The sequence below is a fragment of the Narcine bancroftii genome, chromosome 5, assembly GCF_036971445.1.
Source record: "Narcine bancroftii isolate sNarBan1 chromosome 5, sNarBan1.hap1, whole genome shotgun sequence".
Classification (NCBI taxonomy): domain Eukaryota; kingdom Metazoa; phylum Chordata; class Chondrichthyes; order Torpediniformes; family Narcinidae; genus Narcine; species Narcine bancroftii.
Window position 1 is genome coordinate 45,601,283 of NC_091473.1, and position 27,271 is coordinate 45,628,553.

General features: G+C 43.7%; 1 protein-coding gene across 1 annotated transcript in view; it reads left to right on the forward strand.

Annotated features, from left to right (window-relative positions):
- The window catches only part of hemk1 (HemK methyltransferase family member 1), a 149,711-nt gene that overhangs the window by 111,100 nt on the left and 11,340 nt on the right, over positions 1 to 27,271 (forward strand). Inside the window, exon 12 of the mRNA XM_069942336.1 lies at positions 24,707 to 24,820. Within this exon, the coding sequence (XP_069798437.1) occupies positions 24,707 to 24,820 (114 nt within the window). The remainder of the gene's footprint in view (positions 1 to 24,706; positions 24,821 to 27,271) is intronic.

Here is a 27,271-nt window from a genome sequence, read left to right on the forward strand (position 1 = left end):
TCCAGCAGGACTACTAGATACAACCCCCGGGGGAACGGGCAAGTTGAAAAGGAGAACGCCACCGTCTGGAAGGCTGACAAACTGGCCCTGAAGTCAAAAGGCCTTCCAAACTCACGCTGGCAGGAAGTCCTCCCTATGGCACTCCACCCCATCCAGTCACTACTCCTCATGAGCATTTATTCATTTTCGAAAGAAGGTCGGCATCGGGAACTACACTCCCAACCTGGCTCACCACACCTGGTCCAGTCCTTCTCAGGAAGCACGTGAGGAGAAGCAAGACCGACCTCCCCTGGTGGAAAGGGTGAAACTGCTCTATGCCAATCCCATGTACGCCTATGTCCAATACCCAGATGGCAGGGAGGACACTGTCTCCATCAGGGACCTGGCACCCACTGGAACAGAGGGTCCATTTCCTCAGGTGCCCTGCAAGCCATGGAGCTCATTCTCGCCGCCCCCCATCAGAGCCTCGGGGGATCTGGTTCAGGAGGAAAGTGCACCCCCCCTCCATTGTCGAGCCGGATTCCCAGCCCATGTCTCCTCCCTCACAAGGGGGCCAGGAGACCCAAGGAGTCTAAGGCCCCCAGTGTTAAGGCGCTCCACCAGGATCTCCAGACCCCTGGACTGCTAAAATTTGTAAATAACTGTATTTTTTTTACCACTTGTTTCTGAACCCATGTTCTCTGTCAGGAAGGGGTAAATGCAGTGAACTGGTATTCACTGGTAGGGTGTTGTGCTGATGGCTGGTCCCGCCTCCCGGCTCCGCCCCCATCTGCTCACATATAATCTTGGTTTCCCATCTAAACCCAGAACCCTTCTTAAGACTACTGTGAGACCCTATCCTTAGTTATAAGCTAATAAAAGCAATTGTTCTCCCTCCAGTCGTGAGAGCTGGTTCATGCTACAACTTGATAGAAATTTTGCATAGATTGGATAAGGATATGTTGTAATTGACACAGATTTGTAAATAATCTTGATGACAAAGTTGTAAACTATTGAGTTCAAATCTGGAAAACTATAAATAAGATATTTTTAAAAATGTACAGGGATGTAGGTTAATGGGATGTAAATTGGATGGCACAGACTCGTAGGGTTGAATTGGCCTGTTACACTGCTGTATGTCTAATTTTTTTTAATTAAAAACTCGATAACTATTCTCAGTATTGCAGACAGCTGTGTTTCTGTTAACTACACGATCATTAAGAGCACACATTTCAAAACGCATCACATTTTCCAACCAAGCTAGCAATAGTAACTAACACTTGCAGTTTATTCTTTTCATTGTAGTGGTGGCTACACTGCTCCTGCAATAACACACGCAACCAGACAGGTTGAGCTCAGTGAGCAGACTAGTTTATTGCAGGCTGCTGGGCTGCACTTAAACTCCCAGCCCAGAACTGGCTGAGAACCGTGCTGGAGGGCGCTGACGTCATCTGGGCATCATGTGGTCCCCCAGCATGGGTTTCTGAGCCCCTTGCTAGAAGGAAGGGAAATCCCCGACGGCGCCATTTTGGTCGGCTGCCCTGCCACGTGGCTTATAAGCGGGGCTAGTTCACCTGCCTTGTGGTGAGCCACCACACAGCCCCCTCACCCCCCCCCCCCAAGAACCAGCACCAATGTCCTTTTTTGCCGGGCGGCCTCGCTTCTTGGGCTAGGCAACGACCACGGACTCAGTGGGATCGAGGTGCACTGGCTTCAGCCTCTCCATGTAAACAGCTCCCGCCTGCCACCCATGTCCAGCGTGAACATTAAGCTGCAATGCTGTACAACCCTGTACGGCCCCTCGTACGGTCGCTGAAGAGGTGCCACGGTCGGGCCCCACCGAACGAAAACGTACTCCACGGAAAGCAGTTCGCCAGGAATGTGAGATGGGCGGGTGCCATGCCTGGGCAGCAGTGGGGGTTCAAAGGAGTCCAAGCGTGCCCTGAGGTGAGGAAGTAGTTCGTGCGGCGACCGCTGGGGATTGTGAGGTGCGTTGATGAACTCACCAGGTAGTGCCAACAGTGCACCATAGATCAGCTCAGCTGATGACACCTGCAGATCTTCCTTGGGAGTGGAGCGGATGTCCAGGAGCACCCAAGGCAGTTCGTCCGTCCAGTTGGGACCGATGAGGCGGGCCATGATCACTGACTTAAAGTGGCGGTTCAGACATTTGACCAGTCCATTGGCCTGTGGGTGGTAGGCCGTGGTGCAGTGTAGCTGGATCCCCAACCTGTTGTCGAGTTGTGCCCAGAGCTCAGATGTGAACTGGGCACCCCGATCGCTGGTGAAGTGAGCCGGGACGCCGAACCGGGCCACCCAACCACGCAACAGTGCTCGGGAGTAGGAGTCGGTGGAGGCGTCTGGCATCAGAATCGCTTCAGGCCAGCGAGTGGAGCAGTCCACCACCGTAAACAGGTAACAGTTGCCCTAGGAAACGGGTAAGGGCCCTACAATGTCCTTGTGAATGTGGCTGAACCATTCCTGGATGTGCTCGAACTCCTGTATGGGCACCCTGGTGTGCCTGTGCACCTTGGACGTCTGGCAATGGGTGCATGTTCTGGCCCAGCCTGCGATCTGCTTCCTCAGCCTATGCCAAACACACCATTCTGCCACCATCCGGACCGTGGAACTGATGGACAGATGTGGAAGATCGTGGATGTGAGGGAAGACCTGCCTACGTCATTGCTGGGGAACTACTGGCCTTGGGATGCCCAAGGAGATATCGCCCAGGATGGCACCTTTGCCACTTGGAGTCGGGAGGTCTCAGAACCACAGGCCGCTGATGGCGGTCTTGAAGGCCCTTGTCTCCTCATCAGCTTCCTGGCCCCGGGTGAGCTGGTCAAAGTCAAGGCTGGGCGTCAACGAGAGTGCATCGGCAATCACATTGTCTTTCCCCGCCTTGTGCTGAATATCGGTGGTAAACTCCGACATGAAGGAGAGGTGATGCTGCTGGCAGGCCGACTAGGGATTCTTTGCCATTGCAAGCGCCTTGGTGAGGGGTTTGTGGTCGGTGAAAATGGTAAAAGTCTTCCCCTCCAAAAAATAGCGGAAATGCCGCATTGCCAGGTACATGCCCAGTAACTTGCGGTCGAAGGCACTATACTTGCGTTCTGGCGGGTGGAGCAAGCGACTGAAGAATGCCAGCGGCTTCCAATGTCCATACACCTGCTGCTCCAGGATGGCATTGACAGAGAGGGCCATATGCAGGTCGGTGTGTGGGTGGGTGAGCATGGCAGCCTTCGTGAGGGAGTCCTTGGTGGCCTCGAATGCAGTTCAGACTTCTGGGTTCCAAGCGAGCATCCTGTGCTTGGCTGTGATGAGGGCGAACAGTGGCTGCATGATGCGCGCAGCTCCCGGGATGAAGCGGTTGTAAAAGTTGACCATACCCATGAACTTCTGCAGTTCCTTGAGGCTGTCCGGGCATGGGAACTCCCTGATAGTGGTGAAATTCACAGCGGTGGGCATGGCTTCTTGGGCCTTGATGGTATGGCCCAGGAACTGCATGGACTCTTTCCCGAACTGACAATTGGCCGGGTTGATGGTAAGGCCGAAGTCAGCCAGCCGGGAGAAAAGAGCACATAGGTAGGCCTTGTGTTGCGCCCGGTCCTTGCTGGTGATGAGGATGTCGTCCAAATAAATAAAGACAAAATCCAAGTCCCTGTCCACAGAGTCCATGAGGCGCTGGAAGGTCTGAGCGGCATTCTTGAGCCTGAACGGCATGCACAGGAATTCGAACAAACCAAAGGGGGCGATGATGGCCATCTTGGGTATGTCCTTAGGGTGCACCGGGATCTGGTGATGTCCGCCCATCAGGACAACCTTGGAAAAGACCTTCGCTCCATGCAGGTTGGCCATAAAGTCCTGGATGTGAGTGATGGGGTAACGGTCAGGAACGGTTGCTCGTTGAGGCGTCGATAGTCTCCACAGGGACGCCAGCCACCGGAGGCTTTTGGGACCAGGTGGAGCGGCGAGGCCCATGGGCTGTCAGACCACCGAATGATCACCAGCTCCAACAGGTGCGAAAACTCCTTCGCTACCTGGAGCTTTTCAGGCGGGAGCCGGCGTGCCTTGGCGTGAACTGGTAGGCCCTGGGTGGGGATGTGGTGGAACACCCCATGGCGCGTCGAGGCAGTGAAGAACTGTGGCTTGAGGAGTGTCGGGAACTTGTCCAGGATCCGCTGGAACTCGTCTCTGGGCGTGCTGATCATGGTCATCTGTGGTTTCTCCGAGCGGGAGGGGACAAGGCAAACGGCCTGGAAGGTACGGGCATCCACCAGGCGCCTACCTCGAATGTCCACCAGAAGCCCATGTGCGAAGAGGAAGTCTGCATCCAGGATGGCAGTCAGGAGGGACGAGACAGTGAACCTCTACGCGTAATTCCATTGGCCGATCTGGAAGTGGACTGTCTTGTCTCCATACATTCAGATTGCCGTTGCGTTGGCCGCACGGAGGGGACGCCCATGAGGTCGGTTCCTGGATTCGATGGCCGTGCCGGGGTGACGCTGTTATTGGGCTCAAGTGTCAACGAGGAACCGCCGGTCATTGACTGAGTCCCACAGGTAGAGAAGGCTGTGTCCTTGACCAGCCGCTGCAGCCAGCCTGGTCGTTTCCCTGGAACGAGCAGGGCTGGTGACACTTCCAAGCCTTGGCTCCCCAGCGCTGGTGGTAGAAGCAGAGGCCTGAAGCGGATGCTGTGGCCTTGGTTATGCTCTTAGGGGCCCCTGCAGGGACCGGGTGCTCTGCCGCAGCATTAGGGGCGGGCTTGGCATGGTCGTGCCCATGCCTCGTGGCCTGCTGGACCACTGAGCCTTCTGAGAATCGTGCGAGCCATAGCTCTTGGGCCTTCTGGGCGACCTTCCTCGGGACCAGCAACGGCCAGATGTCCCCAGGCATATGTTTGAGGAAGATGCACTCGAAGAGTGGACAGTTGGTGTGCTCACCCATGAGCGTGAGCATCTTGTCCATCAGTTCCATTGGGGACCTGTCCCCCAGGATGTCGAGGTGCAGCATCTGAGCGGCACGCTGGTGTCTCGATAGTCCGAGGGACCCGGTAAGCACTCGCTTGATGGTCTTGTACTTTTCCTCGGCGGGAGGGTGCTGAACAAGGTGCAGCACACGTCTGGCAGTGGCCTGGTCCAGGGCAGCGACCACATGGTAGAATTTGGTCATATTGAACAAAATCTGGCAGAGGTGAAACTGGGCCTCTGCTTGGCCGAACCATGTCTCTGGCCCCTGAACCCAGATTTCAGGCAGTTTTACGGCTATAGCGCTGATCCCAGGCTCGCTCATGATGGGTTCAAAGACGTTTGAACCAGTCGGGGTCACCAATGGTAGTGGCGGCTACACTGCTCCTGCAATAACACACACAACCAGACAGGTTGAGCTCAGTGAGCAGACTAGTTTATTGCAGGCTGCTGGGCTGCACTTACTCCCAGCCGGACCTGGCTGAGAACCGCGCTGGAGGACACTGACGTCACCTGGGTGTCACATGGCCCCCAGCGCAGGTTTCTGAGACCCGTGCTGGAAGGATGGGAAACCCCCAACGGCGCCATTTTGGCCGGCTGCCCCGCCGCGTGGCTTACAAGCGGGGCCTGTTCGCTTGCCTTGTGGTGAGCTGCCACATCATTTTACTTTATATTCAGAAGGAGACTCTGCCTGATCAAACCTGGTTAATACCTGGTTTTACTTGGGCTGACAACTCACTTTCACCCAGAGGGGTAAAAAAAACTAACTGCAAGAAGATCTCAGCAAGCCAAGCAACATCCCTGAAGGGGAAAGGAATTGCTTTGGTCCTGCATCAGGACTGATAATGGAGAGGGAAGAATGCCACCATAGAGAGGGGAAGGAAAGGGGTGAGAAAAAAACAACCCACAACAGTGCTGCAAGAGGAACTCAACAAGTCGATGGAAAGCCTTATGTCAGAAATGCCAAGATCTGGCAAACACCCGAATATAAAGGAGGGGGCTGGAGGGGAAGAACAGGCTTGCATGTTATAGATGAATGCTGGTGGGAGGGGGAAGGTGGTGCCAAGAGGTGATGGGGGAAGAGGCTGAAGAAAAGTGCTGTGTGATGGGGAGAGGGAAGGGGTGAGGAAGGAGGTGTGAGTAAGGGCAGAGGAAAGAGAAGGAAAGGAACAGAGTGAAAAGGATGGGGGAAAAACAAGTGATGGAAGGAGAGTAGAGAGTGTGACCAGACATTGGAGAAGTCAGATTTCCGGTTGGACATAACCAAGACAGAATGTAAGGTGGTGTTGCTCCAATTTATGTGTGGCCTCAACTTCTAAACTTCTACTTGTCTAGGGTTAGACAGGGGCCAGTTACCAATAGGTTGGTGTGGCGAGGTGGGGCGGGTGGGGAGATGAAGGATGATAGACAGGTGGAGCCAGGTGGGAGAAGTGGAATGGACCCAAAATGTTAACTCTTCTTTTCCCACCATAGTGGCAGCTTGATCTGCTGAGTCACTCTGATTCCCAATGGGATTTGGTATTTCCAAGAGAGGTCATTAATTTGTGTTCCCACCAGGTGGTGCTGGAGACACCTACAGTCAAAAGGCTGAGACTAAATGACCCAATAAATCTTTAGAAAAACACCAAATGCCAGAATCTTAACCAAACAGCAAGAAGCTGGAGGGCTCATCTGGGCAATCGGCATCCATGGTTGCAGAAAGTGTAGATGAGATGTGGGTTTATTTTCATGTCCATAAGTACAATGTAAAGACGCACTGAAATATACATAAATACAATGTGCAGATGCAAGCTACACCAATGGCAATAAATTTTTAATCATAATCCTGTATCTGTGACGATCACCCCAAATATTTATTTATTTATTGCATGGATTTTGATTATTTATGTGATTATTTTGTACTGTGTATTGTGTGTTTTTGTGCCTGCATCATGGTCTGGTAAGATGCTGTTTCATTGCGTTTTTTATGTATAGTCAGATGATTTTAAAAAATGAACTTTTATTTTTTTTTAAATATTTAGGCGTGCAGCACAGTAACAGGCCCTTCCTGCTGATGAGTCAGTGCCACCCAAATAAACCAACTAACCTACAAACCCTGTACAATTTTGAACGGTAGGAGGAAAGCAGATCACCTGGAGGAAACCCCACGCAGATACAGGGAGAACACCTTACAGACAGCGCCAAATTTGAGCCTGGGTTGCTGGCTCTGTAACGCACTAACTGCTATGGTCACTGTGCCGCCCTAAATGTATTAAATTAAGTTATCACAACGTGGTGATACTAAATGTAAAAGGACAGATAGGTAAATATTTCTTATTTGCAGTTAATGAAAGAATAAAGTGATATTTCAGAAGTGCAGACAGATGTTTTGGTCCTCCTGTCATCGTTTATAGTTCGGGTACTACCAGGAGGTTCAAGAGCCTGATAACTATTGGATAAAAATTGTGCTGGAACCTAGAGGTGCCAGATTCCAGGCTTCTGCACCTTCTGTCTGAAGGGCAGTGAGAAGAGATTGTGACCAGAGCAATGGGGATTTTTTAAGATGTTTGGGGCAGGGAGGTTATGCTGCAACGGTATAAGGTTCTGGAGAGGCTACATCTGGAGTACCGTGTGCAATTCTGGTTTCCTTTTCTTTTTTTTTAAATTTTTTATTTTTCACACCATAAACCACATTAATCATGATACATACTTTTTTCCTTTTCAAATATATACAGTGCCATTTTCTCCCCCCCCCCTCCTCCCATCCCACCCTCCCTACCTCCCCCCTCCCGTCCATTTAAAGTACAAAATCTAGGATACATTAAACCAGTCAAACAATGTTATCATTCAATAAAAATAAACAAGAAATTCCACTGAGTCATTTCTTTTCATTTCCTTCTCCTTTCGTTAATTTAGGTAGTGAATGTCCCCGGTAGGTTTTCGCTATTGTGTTTCATGTAAGGCTCCCATATTTGTTCAAATATTTCATTATTATTTCTTAAACTATATGTTATTTTTTCTAATGGAATACATTTATTCATTTCTATATACCATTGTTGTATTTTCAAATTATCTTCCGATTTCCAGGTTGACATAATACATTTTTTTGCTACGGCTAGAGCTATCTTAACAAATCTTTTTTGTGCATCCTCCAAATCAATTCCAAATTCTTTGTTTTTTATGTTACTTAGTAGGAAGATCTCGGGATTCTTTGGTATATTGTTTTCTGTAATTTTATTTAATATTTGGTTTAGATCTTCCCAAAATTTTTCTACTTTCTCACATGTCCAGATTGCATGAATTGTTGTTCCCATTTCTTTTTTACATTGAAAACATCTATCAGATACTGTTGGGTCCCGTTTATTTAACTTTTGAGGTGTAATGTATAGCCTGTGTATCCAGTTATATTGTATCATACGTAACCTCGTATTTATTGTATTTCTCATCGTTCCAGAACATAACTTCTCCCATGTTTCCTTTTTTATCTTTATATTTAAATCTTGTTCCCATTTTTGTTTAGTTTTACCATTTGTTTCCTCATTCTCCTTTTCTTGCAGTTTAATATACATATTTGTTATAAATCTTTTGATTATCATTGTATCTGTAATCACATATTCAAAGTTACTTCCCTCTGGTAACCTCAGACTACTTCCTAATTTGTCCTTCAAGTAGGATCTCAATTGGTAATATGCCAGCACTGTATCTTGAGTTATATTGTATTTATCTTTCATTTGTTCAAAGAATAATAATCTATTTCCTGAAAAACAATTTTCTATTCTTTTGATCCCTTTTTTCTCCCATTCTCTAAAGGAAAGGTTATCTATTGTAAAAGGGAGTCACTTGTTTTGCGTCAATATTAGTTTTGGTAATTGATAATTTGTTTTATTTCTTTCTACATGAATCTTCTTCCAAATATTGAGTAGATGATGTAATACTGGAGAACTTCTATATTGTACCAATTTTTCATCCCATTTATATAATATGTGTTCAGGTATCTTTTCCCCTATTTTATCTAATTCTAATCTAGTCCAATCTGGCTTTTCCCTTGTTTAATAAAAATCTGATAGGTATCTTAATTGTGCGGCTCTATAATAATTTTTAAAGTTTGGCAGTTGTAAGCCTCCTTGTTTATACCATTCTGTTAATTTATCTAGTGCTATCCTCGGTTTTGCCCCTTTCCATAAAAATTTCCTTATTATTTTCTTTAACTCATTGAAGAATTTCTCTGTCAGGTGTATTGGCAATGCCTGAAATAGGTATAATATCCTTGGAAAAATGTTCATTTTAATACAGTTTATCCTTCCTATTAGTGTTAGTGGTAAATCCAATGCTCTAAATCGTCCTGTAATTTTTTCATTAGTGGATAATAATTGAGTTTATATAGTTGGCCGTGGTTTTTATTTATTTGTATACCTAGGTATATTATTGCTTGCATTTGCCATCTGAATGGTGATTCCTTCTTAAATTTTAAGAAATCCGCATTATTCATAGGCATTGCTTCACTTTTATTTACGTTTATCTTGTAACCCGACACTTCTCCATATTCCTTCAATTTCTTATATAATTCTTTTATTGATAGTTCTGGTTCTGTTAAGTATACTATAACATCATCCGCAAATAAACTGATTTTATATTCCTTGTCTTTTATTTTTATCCCTTTTATATTATTTTCTGTTCTTATCAATTCTGCTAGTGGTTCTATAGCTAACGCGAAAAATAAAGGTGATAGTGGGCATCCCTGCCGTGTTGACCTGCTTAAGTTAAATTGCTTTGATACATATCCATTTACTGTCACTTTCGCCAATGGTCCCTTATATAATGCTTTAATCCAATTAATATACTTCTCTGGTAAACTGAATTTTTGCAATACTTTGAATAAATAATTCCATTCTACTCTGTCAAAGGCCTTCTCTGCGTCTAAAGCAACTGCTACTGTTGGTGCTTTACTCCCTTCTACTGTATGAATTAAGTTAATAAATTTACAAATATTGTCTGTTGTGCGTCTTTTTTTAATAAATCCAGTTTGGTCTAGATTTACCATTTTTGGTACATACTCTGCTAATCTGTTTGCTAATAGTTTAGCTAATATCTTATAATCTGTGTTAAGTAAAGATATTGGTCTATATGACGCTGGTGCGAGTGGATCTTTCCCTTGCTTTAGTATTACTGTAATTATTGCTGTTTTACATGAATCTGGTAAGCTTTGTGTTTTATCAATCTGGTTGATTACTTCCAGGAGGGGAGGAATTAATAAATCTTTAAATGTTTTATAGAATTCTATTGGGAATCCATCCTCTCCTGGTGTCTTATTATTTGGTAATTTTTTTTATTATCTCTTGTATTTCTACTATCCCAAATGGTTCTGTTAATTTATTTTGTTCCTCTATTTGTAGTTTTGGTAGTTCAATTTTAGTTAGAAATTCATCTATTTTCCCTTCTTTCCCTTCGTTTTCAGTTTGGTATAATTGTTCATAGAATTCTCTAAAGTTTTCCTTGATCTCCTTTGGATTATATGTGATTTGTTTGTCTTTTTTCCTTGATGCCAATACCATTTTCTTAGCTTGTTCTGTCTTAAGCTGCCATGCTAGAATTTTGTGCGTTTTTTCCCCTAGTTCATAATATTTCTGTTTTGTCTTCATTATATTCTTCTCCACCTTATATGTTTGTAGTGTTTCATATTTTATTTTTTTATCTGCCAATTCTCTTTTAGTTGTATCTTCCTTCATTGCTAATTCTTTTTCTATATTTACTATTTCCCTTTCCAACTGCTCTGTTTCCTGATTATAGTCCTTCTTCATCTTGGTTACATAACTTATTATTTGCCCTCTAATGAAAGCTTTCATTGCATCCCATAGTATAAACTTATCTTTCACTGATTCCGTGTTTATTTCAAAATACATTTTAATTTGTCTTTCAATGAATTCTCTAAAATCCTGCCTTTTAAGTAACATGGAGTTTAATCTCCATCTATACATTCTTGGAGGGATGTCCTCTAACTTTACTGTCAATATTAAGGGTGAATGGTCCGATAATATTCTAGCTTTATATTCTGTTTTTCTTACTCTATCTTGCATACGAGCTGATAACAAAAATAGGTCTATTCTTGAGTATGTTTTATGTCTAGCCGAGTAATATGAATATTCCTTTTCCTTTGGGTGTTGTTTCCTCCATATATCCAAAAGTTGCATTTCTTCCATCGATTTAATTATAAATTTGGTTACTTTGTTCTTTCTGTTAATTTTTTTCCCAGTTTTGTCCATATTTGAATCCAAATTCAGGTTGAAATCCCCTCCTATTAATATGTTCCCTTGCGTATCTGCTATCTTCAAAAAAATATCTTGCATAAACTTTTGATCTTCTTCGTTAGGTGAATATACATTGAGTAGATTCCAAAACTCCGAATATATCTGACATTTTATCATTACATATCTCCCTGCTGGATCTATTATTTCCTCTTCTATTTTAATTGGCACATTTTTACTAATTAATATAGCTACCCTTCTTGCTTTTGAATTATACGACACTGCTGTTACGTGTCCTACCCAATCTCTCTTTAATTTCTTGTGCTCCAATTCAGTTAAATGTGTTTCTTGCACAAATGCTATATCAATTTTTTCTTTTTTCAGTAAATTTAGCAGTTTCTTCCTTTTAATTTGGTTATGTATTCCGTTAATATTTAAAGTCATATAGTTCAGCGTAGCCATTTTATACTTTGTTTATCTTCCCTTTCCGTTTCTCCATCATTACCTTTCCTTCTTATCCATTTCTGCTTTCTTGTTTTGAACACTTTATAAGACAACATTTCTAAAACATCAAACATTTTCCATATTCTCCTATTTAAAACTTCTTTAACCCCAATCTCCCCTCCCCCTCCTGAGTTGTCCTTTATCCCTTGTCGGACAACCACATCTCCCCTCTCCATTTGGATTTGCGAATTCACTCGCAAACGTCAGCTGATTTTGCAGTGACCGTAACTCCTCCCCACCCAGCCCCCCCGAAAAGATTTCAATTTTCATATGTAACAAAGGTCACTCTTTTAATTCCCTCCTTATTCCCTCTATTCCATTTCCCTTCCTTATTAATTCTTGTCTATATTCTATATATTTTCCTCTAAATACGGATACATTCATGTATGCACACTATATATATACACACATATACCCCTTTACACACATACATATAGATCGTGGTCATTTTTACTCTTATTACATGTCTTCATCTCTCTGCTTGTTTTTTTAGTTGTTCTGCAAATTTCCTTGCTTCCTCTGGATCCGAGAATAGTCTGTTTTGTTGCCCTGGAATAACTATTTTAAGTACCGCTGGGTACCTTAACATAAATTTATATCCTTTTTTCATAAGATCGTTTTCGCTGTATTGAACTCCTTCCTCTTCTTCAGGAGTTCAAAACTTATGTCTGGATAGAAAAAAATTTTTTGACCTTTATATTCCAGTGGCTTTTTGTCCTCTCTTACTTTCTTCATTGCTTTCTCCAATATATTTTCTCTTGTTGTATATCTTAAGAATTTTACTAAAATGGATCTTGGTTTTTGCTGCGGTTGTGGTTTCGGGGCTGAAGTTCTATGTGCCCTCTCTATTTCCATTTCTTCCTGTAATTCTGGTCTTTCCAGGATCCTGGGGATCCAATCTTTTATAAATTCTCTCATATTCTTGCCTTCTTCATCTTCCTTAAGGCCCACTATCTTTATATTATTTCTTCTATTATAGTTTTCTATTATATCTATCTTCTGAGCTAACAGCTCCTGTGCTTCTTTAGCTTTTTTATTAGATTTTTCTAATTTCTCTTTTAAGTCTTTTACTTCCATATCTACAAATGTTTCTCGTTTTTCCATATTTTCCACTCTTTTTGCCAATTCTGATATGGCCATCTCCATTTTGTTCATTCTTTCTTCTGCATTCTTAATTCTTCTTTTTATCTCATCAAATTCTTGTAATTGCCATTCTTTCACTGATTCCATATATTCTTTAAAAAAAGATACATCCATTGTCTTGCCTTTCTCTTCTTCTTCCACTTCTTTCTGTTCTTCTTCTTCTTCTTCTTCTTCTTCTGGGTTGACCATCTGTTGTTTCCTTGTTTTCTTTTTACCCTCTTCTTTCTTGTTGTCGTTATTGTCTGTGTTCTGCACCTGCTGCTGTGCTGCAGGTGTCTCTCTCAGCTGTGGAGATGGACTCCGCAGCTGTTCCCCCCTCCCGTCAGTGTGTTTTTTTTCATGCGCATCGCGTATGCGCGACTCCTCGCGCATGCGCGGTTGCGCACTTTTACTCGGCTCTGCGAATCATTTTTGTAGTCCCGAGCCCGGGATCTCCACTGACCTGTGGGAGCGGGCCTCTCTCTCCGCGGCGGGCCTCTTCGGACAGGTAAGGCCTTCACCTTCTTCTTCCGACGTCTTTCCTTCTTCTTTTCTTCCTGTTGTTTTTGGTTTTTCTTTCTTCGCTGCCATTGTCTTCACACTTTTACTTTCACTTTGTCTTGGTTTTTAAGTTTGTGCCTTTGTTTTTTCTCTATCTTTTTTTAACTTTTCTGGAGAGGGCTGGAGTTCCCCAACCGGCCACTTCTCCATCACGTGACTCCCCCCCCCCCACCCCTGGTTTCCTTTTCTTGAGGAAGCATGCACTTTGGAGGTGCTGCAGAAGAGGTTCACCAAGTTGATTCCAGAGATGAGGGATTAACTTATGAGGAGAGATTGAGTTGTCTGCTGCTGTATTCGCTGGAATTTAGAAGAGTGAGAGGGAATCTTATGGAGACATGTAAAATTATGAAAGGCATAGATAAGATAGAGGTAGATAAGGTGTTCCCATTGATGGGGGAGACTAGAACTAGGGGGCATAGTCTCAAGATCCAGGTAGTAGATTTAGGATGGAGGTGAGGAAGAATTGCTTTCCCAGAGGGTGGTCAATCAATGGAATTCACTGCCCAGTGGAGGCTATCTCAGTAAATAGATTTAAGACAAGGTTGGATTGACTTTTACAAAGTAGGGGAGTTAAGAGATATTGTGAAAAGGCAGGTAGATGAAATGAGCCTATCATCAGATCAGCCATGATCTAATTCAATGGCAGAGCAGGCTTAACTGGTCTCACGGCCTGCTCCTGCTCCTCTTTCTTATGTTAGCTGCCTTCTTGATACAGCATCTCACATAGATGGAGTTGATGGAGAGGAGAGAAGTTTTCATGATGTACTGAGCTTCATTCACCATCTTCTGCTGCTTCTTCTGATCTTGAGCAGAGCAGCTTCTGTCACAGTGCTTTCTAAGGTGAAAGTGCAGTTGCTCCAGATCATGCAGCGGAGTAACAATCCTGTCTACCACAAATTCTCACCTCTGTTTTAATTCTACACGATTCCGCAACCAGAAACTCATGTATGCAGCTTGGAAGAAAAAAAACACAGTGCAGGATCAGTGGGGATAAAGAATGGTGAATGTTTCAGGTCGGAACCCTCCGTCAACACACAAAACATTGTCCATTCATTTTCCCCATGGATCTAGATTAAATTCAGATTTATTGTCAGAGAACATACATGACATCACATGTAACCCTGAGATTCTTTTTCATGCAGGCCAGGCAAAATTTCTGCTTGTTAGAAGTGTAAACCAGTCATTCTCCCTGGGACCACAGCACATTTAAGTAAAAGCCTTGTTTTCCTTTTACTTCATGTTTCTTCTTTGGCTTGGCTTCGCGGACGAAGATTTATGGAGGGGGTAAAAATCCACGTCAGCTGCAGGCTCGTTTGTGGCTGACAAGTCCGATGCGGGACAGGCAGACACGGTTGCAGCGGCTGCAGGGGAAAAATGGTTGGTTGGGGTTGGGTGTTGGGTTTTTCCTCCTTTGCCTTTTGTCAGTGAGGTGGGCTCTGCGGTCTTCTTCAAAGGAGGTTGCTGCCCGCCAAACTGTGAGGCGCCAAGATGCACGGTTTGAGGCGATGTCAGCCCACTGGCGGTGGTCAATGTGGCAGGCACCAAGAGATTTCTTTAGGCAGTCCTTGTACCTTTTCTTTGGTGCACCTCTGTCACGGTGGCCAGTGGAGAGCTCGCCATATAACACGATCTTGGGAAGGCGATGGTCCTCCATTCTGGAGACGTGACCCACCCAGCGCAGCTGGATCTTCAGCAGCGTGGACTCGATGCTGTCGACCTCTGCCATCTCGAGTACTTCGACGTTAGGGATGAAAGCGCTCCAATGGATGTTGAGGATGGAGCGGAGACAACGCTGGTGGAAGCGTTCTAGGAGCCGTAGGTGATGCCGGTAGAGGACCCATGATTCGGAGCCGAACAGGTGTGTGGGTATGACAACGGCTCTGTATACGCTTATCTTTGTGAGGTTTTTCAGTTGGTTGTTTTTCCAGACTCTTTTGTGTAGTCTTCCAAAGGCGCTATTTGCCTTGGCGAGTCTGTTGTCTATCTCATTGTCGATCCTTGCATCTGATGATATGGTGCAACCGAGATAGGTAAACTGGTTGACCGTTTTGAGTTTTGTGTGCCCGATGGAAATGTGGGGGGGCTGGTAGTCATGGTGGGGAGCTGGCTGATGGAGGACCATGTAACACAAATACTTTAATGCTTTTTATGCAGTCGGTAGGAGAGATGTACAGAAGAAACCAAAACTTTACTGCTTCACAGGGAATGGTGACCATAAATTTAGAGCAAAGTCCTTACAGGGCCACACCAAAATAAAGGTTGAGAATGGCTGGTGTAAATTGTACTCAAGAAAAATATGTGTATAAAAAGAGAAAAATTAAAAACTAAGAAAGAAATGAAAACAAATTGGCTATGCAAATACAGAAAAAAGATCAGTAATAAATAATGTGCAAAGTCAGATTCCTTAAATGAGTCTCTGATTGAGTTTGTTGTTTTGCTATCTGATGGTGGATGGGTAGCAGCTGTTCCTGAACCTGATGGTACGAGTGTTGTGACGCCTATATCTCTTTCCAGATTGCAGTAGCAAGAACAGAACATGTCCTGGGTGGTGTGGATCATTGATTATTGTTGCTGCTCTCCGACAGCAACGTTCCACATAGATTTTCTCGAGAGTTTTGCCTGTGATGTACCGGGCTGTGGACTCTACCTTTTGCACAGGTATTGGTGCCCACATACCAGGCTGTGAAGCAGCTAGTCAGCATGCTTTCCACTACACATCTCTATTTGCCTCTAAGGCAAGAGGTTTTCCAGGGTTTCTGATGTCATACCGAACCACCACAAATTCCTGAGGAAGTAGAAGCACTGACGTGTTTTTATGGTATTAATATGATGGGTCTTGGACAGGTCCTCCGAGATCGTGTCTCCCAGGATTTTATATTGGTTACTCTCTCCACTTCTGATTCCCCAATGATCACTGGATCATATACCTCTGGTTTTTCTTTCCTGTAGTCAACAATCAGCTCCTTGGTTTTGGTGACATTGAGTGAGAGGTCATTCAGCCAAGTTTTCAATCTCTCTCCTGCACGCTGAATCATCACCCCTTTTTAATACGGCCCACTACAAGGTATCGTGAGCAAATTTGTAAATGGTGTTGTGTTCGTACCGAGCCACACAGTCATAGGTGTAAAGCGAGTGGAGCAGGAGGCCAAGTATGCAGCTTTGTGGTGCTCTGGTACTGAGGAAATGTTCTTGCCAATCCACACTGATTGGAGTCTGGAGGTGAGGAAATCCAGGATCCGATTACACAGTAAGGTACTGAGGCCCAGGTCTTGAAGTTTGCTGATCAGTTTTGAGGGGGTGATGCTTTTCAGGTATTCTAGGGCTTTGTGTAGAGCCAGTGAGATGGCATCTGTCATAGACCTGTTGCTGCAGTGGGCAATTTGGAATGGATCCATCTCACTGCTCAAACAGGAGCTGATATGCCTCTCAAAACACTTCATCACTGTGGATGTGAATGCCACTGGTCAGTAGTCGATAGGATGCTGCTCGACCTTCTGAGCATGTCCAGCAAATTGGGTTTTACTGCAGATTCCAGTCTGCAGTCTCCTGTGACTCCTGCCAATGCAAACACATTCCTTGAACTGCTAATATGGAATATTGTTAAAGTTAGGGCATTGAATTCATCATTAATCAGAATCAGGATTTATTGTCATGAACAAGACATGAAATTCAGTGTTTTGCAGTAGCATCATAGAGCAGACATACATATTATAACTATCTTATGACATTATTATAAAAAATAAAATAAAACAAAATAATAATAAGAACAGTGGACGAAAAGTAAGGCAGTGTCTTTGGTTCATTGATTATTCAGGAATCTGATGGCAGCAGGGAAAAAGCTGCCCTTGTGCCACTGAGTGCTCGTCTTTAGGCTCCTGTACTTTTTCCTCAATGGTAGCAGAGTGAAGAGGGCATGGCCTGGGTGGTGAGGGTCTTTGAGGATAGAGGCAGCTTTTTTTTAAGACACTGCCTCATGTAGATGTCCTCGATGGAGTGAAGTCTGGTGCCTGTGATGTCGCAGGCTGAGTTAACAACCCTCTGGAATTCATTCTTTTCCTGAGAGTTGGCACCTCCATACCGGGCAGTGATGCAACCAGCCAGAATGCTCTCCACAGTATACCCGTAGAAGTTTACGAGAGTCTTTGGTGACATACCGAACTTCCTCAGACTCCTCACAAAGTATAACCGCTGGCGAGCCTTCTTTGTAATTGCATCAACATGGAGGGACCATGATAGATCCTCAGAGATGCTGATATCCAGGAATTTGAAGTTCTTGACCCTCTCCACTACTTAGCCTTCGATGAGGATTGAGTCGTGTTCCCCTGATTTCCTTCTGAAGTCCACAATCATCTCCTTGGTTTTGCTAATGTTGAGCACAAGGTGGTTGTTGAGACACCATTCAATATGCTGATCGATCTCCCTCCTTGTTGCTTCCTCATTGCTGTTGGTGATTCTGTCGACAACTGTGATGTCATCGGCAAACCTATAGATGGGATTGGAATTGTGCCTGGTCCCACAGTCATGGGTTTATAATGAGTAGAACAGTGGGCTAAGCACACACCCTTGAGGTGCACCTGTGTTGATCGACAGTGAGGAGGAGACGTTATTTCCAATTCATACTGACGATCGTCTTCCAATAAGAAAGTCAAGGATCCAGTTGCAGAGGTGGATACAGAGGCCTGGAGTTTGTAGCTTCTTGACCAGCACTGAGGGAATAATGGTATTAAAGGCCAAGGTGTAGTCTATGAAGAGCAGCTGTATGTATGAATTGCTGTTTTCAAGGTGATCCAGAGCTGAGTGGAGAGCCAGTGATATTGCATCCGCTGTGGAGCGATTGTGACGATAGGCGAATTGCAGTGGGTCCAGATCTTTACTTGGGTATGTGTTAATTCTAGTCATGATCAGCCTCTCTAAGCATTTCATCACAGTAGAAGTTAGTGCTACTGGGCAGTAGTCATTGAGGCAGCTCACACTACTCTTTCTTGGGTACAGGGATGATTGATGCCCTTTTGAAGCAAGTGGGAACCTGCGACTGCAGCAATGAGAGGTTGAAAACGTCTGTGAGCACTCCAGCTAGTTGGTTGGCGGAGATTTTTAGTACCCTACCAGGTACACCATCAGCACTTGATACCTTGCAAGGGTTCACTCTCTTGAATGATGTTCTGACATCGGCCTCAGAGACAGATATCACAAGGTCCTCAGCCTTTGCAGGGATTCTACTAGGCATTGTTTGTTTCTTCTTCTCAAAGTGAGTATAAAAGGTGTTCAGCTCAACAGATAGTGAAGCTTCACAGCCATCTGTAGTGTTTGCTTCACTTTGTAGGCTGTAATAACCTGCACTCCCTGCTGTAGCTGGTGGGTACCTGTAAACAAAGTCAATAGGAATCTCCTGTATGGCTGGTGAAGTGTTTGCGTTAAAAGAATGTCATGGACATAAGGGTTAAGTTGGTGTATATATATATTTCCTCATTTAAGAGGAGAAAATAGAGACAAGTTCTTTACAAATATCTCTGCTGCCATCTTGTGCTATATTCAACTCTGTTTCTAGGCTTCCCAGTTTGGCCCCCACAAGGATCTCAGAAACCCACTCTGCATTGAAACTCCATTCAGAGAGCTATATCCTCCTCCATATCCTTTTTCTGTTCTGCCCTCTCATCCATATCCACCACTGACCTCTTGCCTGTTGGCCTTTTTAATCAGGCTTCTGTCTGCCTTTTGCTCATACCTTGACTAAGGACTCAGACTCAAAAAGTTGGTTAATCAAAGTATTATGTATAGGAGTTGGGATGTTCTGGTAAAGTTTTTTAAGACATTGTGAGGACAAATTTGGAGTATTGTGTGGAGTTTTTGTCACATAACTACAGGAAAGTTATTAATAAGATTGAAAGAGTGCAGAGAAGATTTACTAGGATGTTGCTTGGACTTCAGGAACTGAGTTACAGGGTAAGGTTAAACAGGTTAGGACTTTATTCCCTGGAGCATAGAAGAATGAGGTGGAGATTTGATAGAGGTATTTAAAATTATGAAGGGGATAGACAGAGTAAATATAGGTAGGATTTTTCCACTGAGGGTAGGTGAGGTACAAACCAGAGGTCATGGGTTAAGGGTGAAAGGAGAAAATTTTAAGAGAAACATGAGGGGGAACTTCTTCACACAGAGTGTGGAATGAGCTGCCAACTGAAGTAGTGGATACGGGCTCAATTTCAACATTTAAGAAGAATTTGGATAGGTACATATGAGGGCTATGGATGGTGCAGGTCAATGGGACTAGGCATAAAAAATAGTTCGACATAGACTGGAAGGGCTGAAGGGGCTTGCTTCTGTGCTGTTATGTTCTATGGTTCTATCTTTGCCTCCTATCAACACTACACAGCCTGTTGAGTTTCTCTATCACTGTGTGTTAAACTTAACAAATATCTACTTTTTTTTTGCAAAACTTAGCATAAAGGAGGGATTTTTCTGTCTAGGATTTTAGACTTGTGCAAGGCAGCAATTGGATTTAAATATTTATTACTATGTTAAATCATTACTAATAGGTCTTCTCCAAACAGTGGTCAATTTCGACAAAAAGACATTCAAAACACTATTAGGATGGTTTGCACAAAGAACCATGCTAAAATCAAGGTCCCTCCTTGTAGGCCGATATAGAAGGTGTAGATGCATCATTGTTTTAATTTGGAATTGGCAAGCTTGTAAATTCACATGTAGACTTAAGGAGCATGTCTTGGGTGCCAGCATGGGAAGGACACCCAGCAAAGCCGACAGTAGAAATGCCCACTCCTTCAATTCAGTTTCTCCCTCCCCCAATGCTATCTGATCTGCTGATCATTTCCAACATTTTCTGTTTTTATTTCAGATTAATGGCGTCCGCAGGTTTTGTTTTTATTTTGACAGTAGCCTGAATGACAGAAAGTGCATAAAATAACAAGGGTCCTCAATAGAGAAGAAAAGGGCCTAATATCCTTTAGCAGGAGGAATCAAAAACAAGGTGGCATTGGCTCAAAATAATTATTCTAAGAAGCTGAGGAAAAGGCAGTGGATTTACAGCCTGTAAGGGAGACAGATGCAGAAATTTTCATTGTGTTTAAACGAATACTTGGGAACCTGCACACTAGAGATATGGACCTAGTGCTGGAAGGGGAATCAGCTAGGGCATGTTATTTTCAATCAACACTAACATGATGGTCTGTAAGTGCCCCGTACCCCCCACCCCATTTGATTCCTGATAGCACCTGGGTAACTCAATGACATCACCAGCTGCACCTTTCAGTTTCAATTGATATCAGTAATAGTGCAATCCCACAAATAGTCCAGAGAATTGTCCATTACTCTTTGCCAGTGATGCTATTACACTCAGAAATAACTTCCATCGTCATCTTTTATGTATTCTGTCAACCTTTGCACAGTTGAGCCTAAAAGCAACTCAGATTAGTTATATTTTGGGAAATTTTGTATGCACTCCCACAGTTGGGTTTTACCCCTTCAAAGGAACAAATAAGATAAAGAAAGGTCAGTACTTAATCCAATCACATAGTATCAGGCCTTGTGTTACTTCAAAGTGGGTTACTTTGGAACACGTGGCATGTGTGTTACCTTAACTCTTTTATTGCATTTACTGTTCCACACTCCCTCATAACCATACCTATGGGTGCTTTGTGTAACTGGCTTGATTGGCACAAAGAATAAACTTACTTGTGAAGATGAAAGCTTATTGTCATACACAAGTACAATGTATAAATGCACCAAAATTCCTGCTTGTTGCAGCCAACATTAGGTATGCCAAAAACAATAGTATAAATTAAATTACTGATGCAAAAGCTCTTCATATTAGAAGATTGTTGTTTAAGGGAAGATCAGAACATTTAGTACTCTGATTAACTTTAATAAAAATAACCACTACCCTCTCCAAATGGGAATTCACATTCTTAGCTTTCAACAGTCACTTTTAATAGCCCAATTTTTTACCAGGACATCAGAATTGATGTTTTATTGTCAATTGCCACTTCACAACACTCATCAACATTAAATATCTATATTTCTTTCTTTGGCTTGGCTTCGCGGACGAAGATTTATGGAGGGGGTAAAAAGTCCACGTCAGCTGCAGGCTCGTTTGTGGCTGACCAGTCCGATGCGGGACAGGCAGACACGATTGCAGCGGTTGCAAGGGAAAATTGGTTGGTTGGGGTTGGGTGTTGGGTTTTTCCTCCTTTGCCTTTTGTCAGTGAGGTGGGCTCTGCGGTCTTCTTCAAAGGAGGCTGCTGCCCGCCAAACTGTGAGGCGCCAAGATGCACGGTTTGAGGCGTTATCAGCCCACTGGCGGTGGTCAATGTGGCAGGCACCAAGAGATTTCTTTAGGCAGTCCTTGTACCTTTTCTTTGGTGCACCTCTGTCACGGTGGCCAGTGGAGAGCTCGCCATATAATACGATCTTGGGAAGGCGATGGTCCTCCATTCTGGAGACGTGACCCATCCAGCGCAGCTGGATCTTCAGCAGCGTGGACTCGATGCTGTCGACCTCTGCCACCTCGAGTACCTCGACGTTAGGGGTGTGAGCGCTCCAATGGATGTTGAGGATGGAGCGGAGACATATCTATATTAAAATGTGTGATATAGTGCAGAATGTACTGATTTTGATCTTGTTGAATATCCAACTAATTAGAAGTGAAAATATTCTCAAAATAGCTGAAATTATGGGAAAATAGTTCTTTTTAGATCAGAATACATTGAATTCAATCCAAGTGCAAATTACCAAAGAGAACTTTTCAAAAGCTGTATCATTGACCTCACAGTTGAGAGAGGGTGGGGTCAGTAGGTGATAGGTGAAACAAGTGGGGGGGGGGGGGTGAAGGATGACAGACAGATGGAACCAGATGGAGCTCCACTGACCCCACCCCCTCTCCTCTTTAATATTGCTTGCCTTTCCCTTCCCAATCCTGAAGCAGGATTTTGACTCGAAACATTAACTGTCCATTTCCTTCCATGGATGCAGGTCCGCCTGTTGAATTCCTCCAGCAGTTTGTTTGCTGCTCAAAATTCCATCATCTACTATCTCTTGTCTCTGCTGAAGAAAGGAAACATTTTTGGTTGTTCCCACACACACCAATCCTCTTGTTAATGACTTGATGAAGGGCTCTGACCTGAAATGGTGACCATTTTTTTCTCCCACTGATGCTGAGTTCCTTCAGCAGGTCGCTTTCTGCTCCAGATTCCAGCCTCTGCAGTCTCTTGTGTCCCTTGTTAATGTTATTCAGCAGAAAGGTACTTCAGTTAGATATAATTATAAATTAAAGCATATGCCAATTAAGTGTTGTATTTACATAGCCTACTGTTTTCTCCTCAGACTCTGAGCCACTCCGAGCTCTCCACAAAGTGAGCTCTGTCCACTTGTTTGATCAATCATCTGTTTTAAGGAATAGAAGCTTCTGTTGCAATCGGATTAGCTTGATTATTGGTGACATAATGGCTCAAGTAATCCAAGCTTGACCACCATTAAACTATCAAAATTTCCCTTCAACATCATCCTTAACACTGATTTTCATAAATTCTCCATCTTAAGTATAAAACTAATAACCGTGAGTCTGAAATAAAGCCAGAAAAGCTCAGCAGGTCAGACAACAACTATTGAGAGGGAAATGGAGTTAAAGTGTCAGGTTAGTGAACTTTCGCCAGATTACTATTTCGCTGCGTCATCGCAGCCTCTGCATTTCAGACCAGCAGAATGATTGCCTGAGGGTATTCTTGGTAAATTTGAGCTCCCGTACTGACAGAGGGGATGAAGGATTGAACTTGAATTTGAATTGCTCGTTGTCCCGTGTGCCGCGACACAGTGAAAAATTTTGCTTTGCATATGATCGGGAAAGTCAGTTTCTACATTATATAGAACAGGTCGTACTAGAGTAAAAATGTAATTATGCAATAAAACAAATGTTAAAAAGTTCAGTTAAAAAAGTGGAAGCCATTATTTTGTATTCATGTCCATTCAAGAAGAACAGCAAAGATTGTCCTTGGGGTTGCAATTGTTTGGAAATGGGGAACTCTTTTCTGGAATGGTTTGTCTGAGATCAGGAAGGAGTTAATAATTCAATAGAACCTTTTCAGCTGAAAAACTAAAATGTTCTATTTGATACAGCTCACGGAGATCATCAAGTGACAAGTGGGTGGGCACCACATATTCTTTTTGCTCAGATTAAATTAAAAGTTTTCTTGTAACTTAAGATATAAAAGGAGGAGTCCCAATATATGCCATTTCAGTAGTCAGTGAGGTGGTGGCTTCGCTCACATCCCTGCCCTAATTCCATATCCCTTAAAATTAAATGTCTATCATGAGTCGTAGAGCTGTACAGCACAGAAACAAGCCTTTCAGCCTAACTGCTCCATGTTGACCAATTTGCTTGTCTCAGCTCATCCAATGTGCATGTGGCCCATATCCCTCTAAACCCTTCCTATCCATGTACCTTTCTCAATGTATTTTAAATACCATAACTGTGGCCACTTCTACAGCTTCCTCTGGCAGCTCATTCCAGATGTTTTGAATATATTCAGCAATTGAGCCTTAGCAATCCTCTTGGGTAGAGAATTCCAAAAATTCCCTTCTCTCAGCAATATCAGAATAAAGTGAGGTAACAGTGAATCACTCTGATGGTCTTCCAATGACTCTATGACTCTGGGCTGACTCTTCAAGATGGTCCCTACCAACAGATAACCCCCTTTGCAAAGTCGTGGAGTATAGTAGAGTGGGAAGAAGGTGCAAGGGTATATTATGCCCCTATTCATCTGCCAACCTGTCGGGTGGAAATGAAGAGAGCACAGATACCTTTCAGGAGGAACGTGAACATCAGTGGAACCTTTTCAATGAAATTCAGTCACAGATAGTGGTGCAGGGGGATGAGGGAGTGCTGCAATAAACCAAAATCATTCTTGTCTTCCTAAATGGATAACAGATCTCATAATACCAGTTAACCTTCACCCAATGTAACCAAAACTATATCTTCTGGTTGTTCATTTTTAATTTAAAGGTAATAGGCCCTTCCGGCCCACGAGCCCATGCCACCCAAATACCACAATGTTTTTGGAGGGTGAAAGAAACCCATGCAGACACAGGGAGAATGCACAAACCCTTACAATCAGCAGCAGATTTAACCCTGGGTCACTGGCACTGTAAACCATTGTGCTCAACCACTGAATTAAATGTTAATTCATCACTTTTTGAGGGATTTCTTGCATATACAATTGCTCTAGTTTAAAAGTACCTCATTATTTTTAGGTTGTCTTGAGTATATGGAAATACTAAATAAATTATTTTATTTCTTTATCCTACACGTTATTTCTTTTGACCTCTTCTGCCTTTTTACTCCAGAAAGATTTTCCTTGAAATCGATCCGAGACATCCAGTGATGATAGAAAATTGGCTGCAGGAATGTCCCAGATTGCAGCTCAGGTATCAAGCTACCCACCAAGACCTCTACGGAAAGTAAGCATTAGTTTTTTTTTCATTAACATTAGATAATATTCAACATCCATTGTGTCACTAACCACTCAGAAGGGCAAAATGAGCCACACAGATAAACATAAATGGTTTTAAACCCACTTGTGCTTTCAAGGAGACAATAATTAAGGAGAAATCAGATGGTAAACTTTGAAAGAAAGAACCATATATGGAGTCATGTTTACAAGCCCAGGGAAAAGCTCAAATGGCCAACAGTACACTATTATTTACGCAGGAGTTATATAAAAGCTCCTAGAACGCTTCCACCAGCGTTGTCTCCGCTCCATCCTCAACATTAATTGGAGCAACTTCATCTCCAACAATGAAGTACTCGAGATGGCAGAGGCCGACAGCATCGAATCCACGTTGCTGAAGATCCAACTGCGCTGGGTAGGTCGCGTCTCCAGAATGGAGGACCATCGCCTTCCCAAGATCGTGTTATATGGCGAGCTCTCCACTGGCCACCGTGATAGAGGTGCACCAAAGAAGAGGTACAAGGACTGCCTAAAGAAATCTCTTGGTGCCTGCCACATTGACCACCGCCAGTGGGCTGATCTCGCCTAAAACCGTGCATCTTGGCGCCTCACAGTTCGGCGGGCAGCAACCTCCTTTGAAGAAGACTGCAAAGCCCACCTCACTGACAAAAGACAAAGGAGGAAAAACCCAACACCCAACCCCAACCAACCAATTTTCCCTTGCAACCGCTGCAACCGTGTCTGCCTGTCCTGCATCAGACTTGTCAGCCACAAACAAGCCTGCAGCTGACGTGGACATTACCCCTCCATAAATCTTCGTCTGCAAAGCCAAGCCAAAGAAAAAAGAATATAAAAGCAAGGTAGTGAATACCCATAAAACTATATGAGACTGTTTGAAATTTTTAGTGATTGAAGAGGAAATTCATTGTACAAGAGAAACGTATTCACGAGAAAGCAGAAGGGGAAGTTATAGATGAAAAATGGATTCAGAGAATGGGCACAGTTAGTGTAACGGTTAGAACAATGCTGTAACAGTGCCAGCAACCCAAGTTTGAATACACCAGTCCCTGTAAACACTTTGTACATTCTTCCTGTTTCTATATGGGTTTCTTCCGGATGCTCTGGTTTCCTCCCACCCTTCAAAATGTACGGGGGCTGCGTGTAATTGGGAATTTGGCCAGCACAGACTCATGGACCTAAAGGGCTTGTTACCATCTGTATGTCTAAAATTTAAAAAGATAAATTACAATTTTAAAAAATGATATGATGTTTAGAATTTGCTGAGGAGCTGAAGCATAGGAGGTGGGTGTAAGAATGTATGTGGGATATTTAAGACCAGTAACAGGAGGAACATCTTTACCCAGCAATTTGAGAAATAGCACAGTACATTTCCAATTATCCGAAATGCTTGGGACTGAATGTTTTTCAGTTAACTGTATTTTTCAGATAACTGAATATTGGCTTTAAGCAGCCCACGAGAATCAGCAGAATACTTTTATTGGCCATTGCTGATCCACGATACCTCCCCACCACTGTCACGGATCTCAGACACCTCCCCACCGCCATCACCAATCCTGCCCGGGAGCCCGGGGTCCCTGGTCCTGCCTGGGAGGCTGAGGACCCTGCTTCTGCCGGGGAGCCCAAGGTCCCTGTTCCTGAAGTTGTCACCAATCCCCACAGCCGTCACTGGTACGGCCCAGGCCCCCAAGGTCCCTGCTCCTAACTCCATCGCCGATCCCCAACACCTCCCAACTGCCATCGCCGATCCTGCCCTGGAGCCCAAGGTCCCTGCTCCTGCCTGAGATGCTGCTCTCCTTGATGACGCTGAGACAGCAGAGAACCAAATACCGTGGAGGGTAAAGAAGAAATGGAAAGAGAGAAGGGAATTACCTGAAACAAAGACAATTTCCACATGTGCTCGCTGACCCGCCGACCTTCTCCATTCGTTCCCTGATGGCTCAAGATTCCAACCTGCTTCTCAGAACTGCATTTCCAGCCATCACCAGCTGTCTTCCCGGCTAGCTCTGAGCTTTGTTGTTATTAAACTGGTGCTAACAGCGTGTCAGGTGAAAAAAACTTTCAACTTGTGATGTCATGTTGCTGCCAAAATAAAGTTTGGATAACTGAGATTTTCGGTTAACTGATTTTCGGATAATCGGAAACGTTCTGTATTGAGACAGAGACATGCCAATATTTTAGCATAACATATAAAACCAGTGCAGGTTACTCTTCTGCTCATAGTGTAAGATAAATGGAAAGTCAATTAGTGTGCCTAAAATAAAATAGCATAAATATGAAGTTTAATTTCCAAAAAAATATCATTTCATAATATGCAGTCCCCATAGCTTCTTGGAATATGTATTTTGATCATGAGTTTCAACAGCTTTTGTTCAGACATACTTTTGGAGGGTTCTTCAAAGAATATAAGAAATTGGAGCAGGAGTAGGCCTCCACCCGTCAA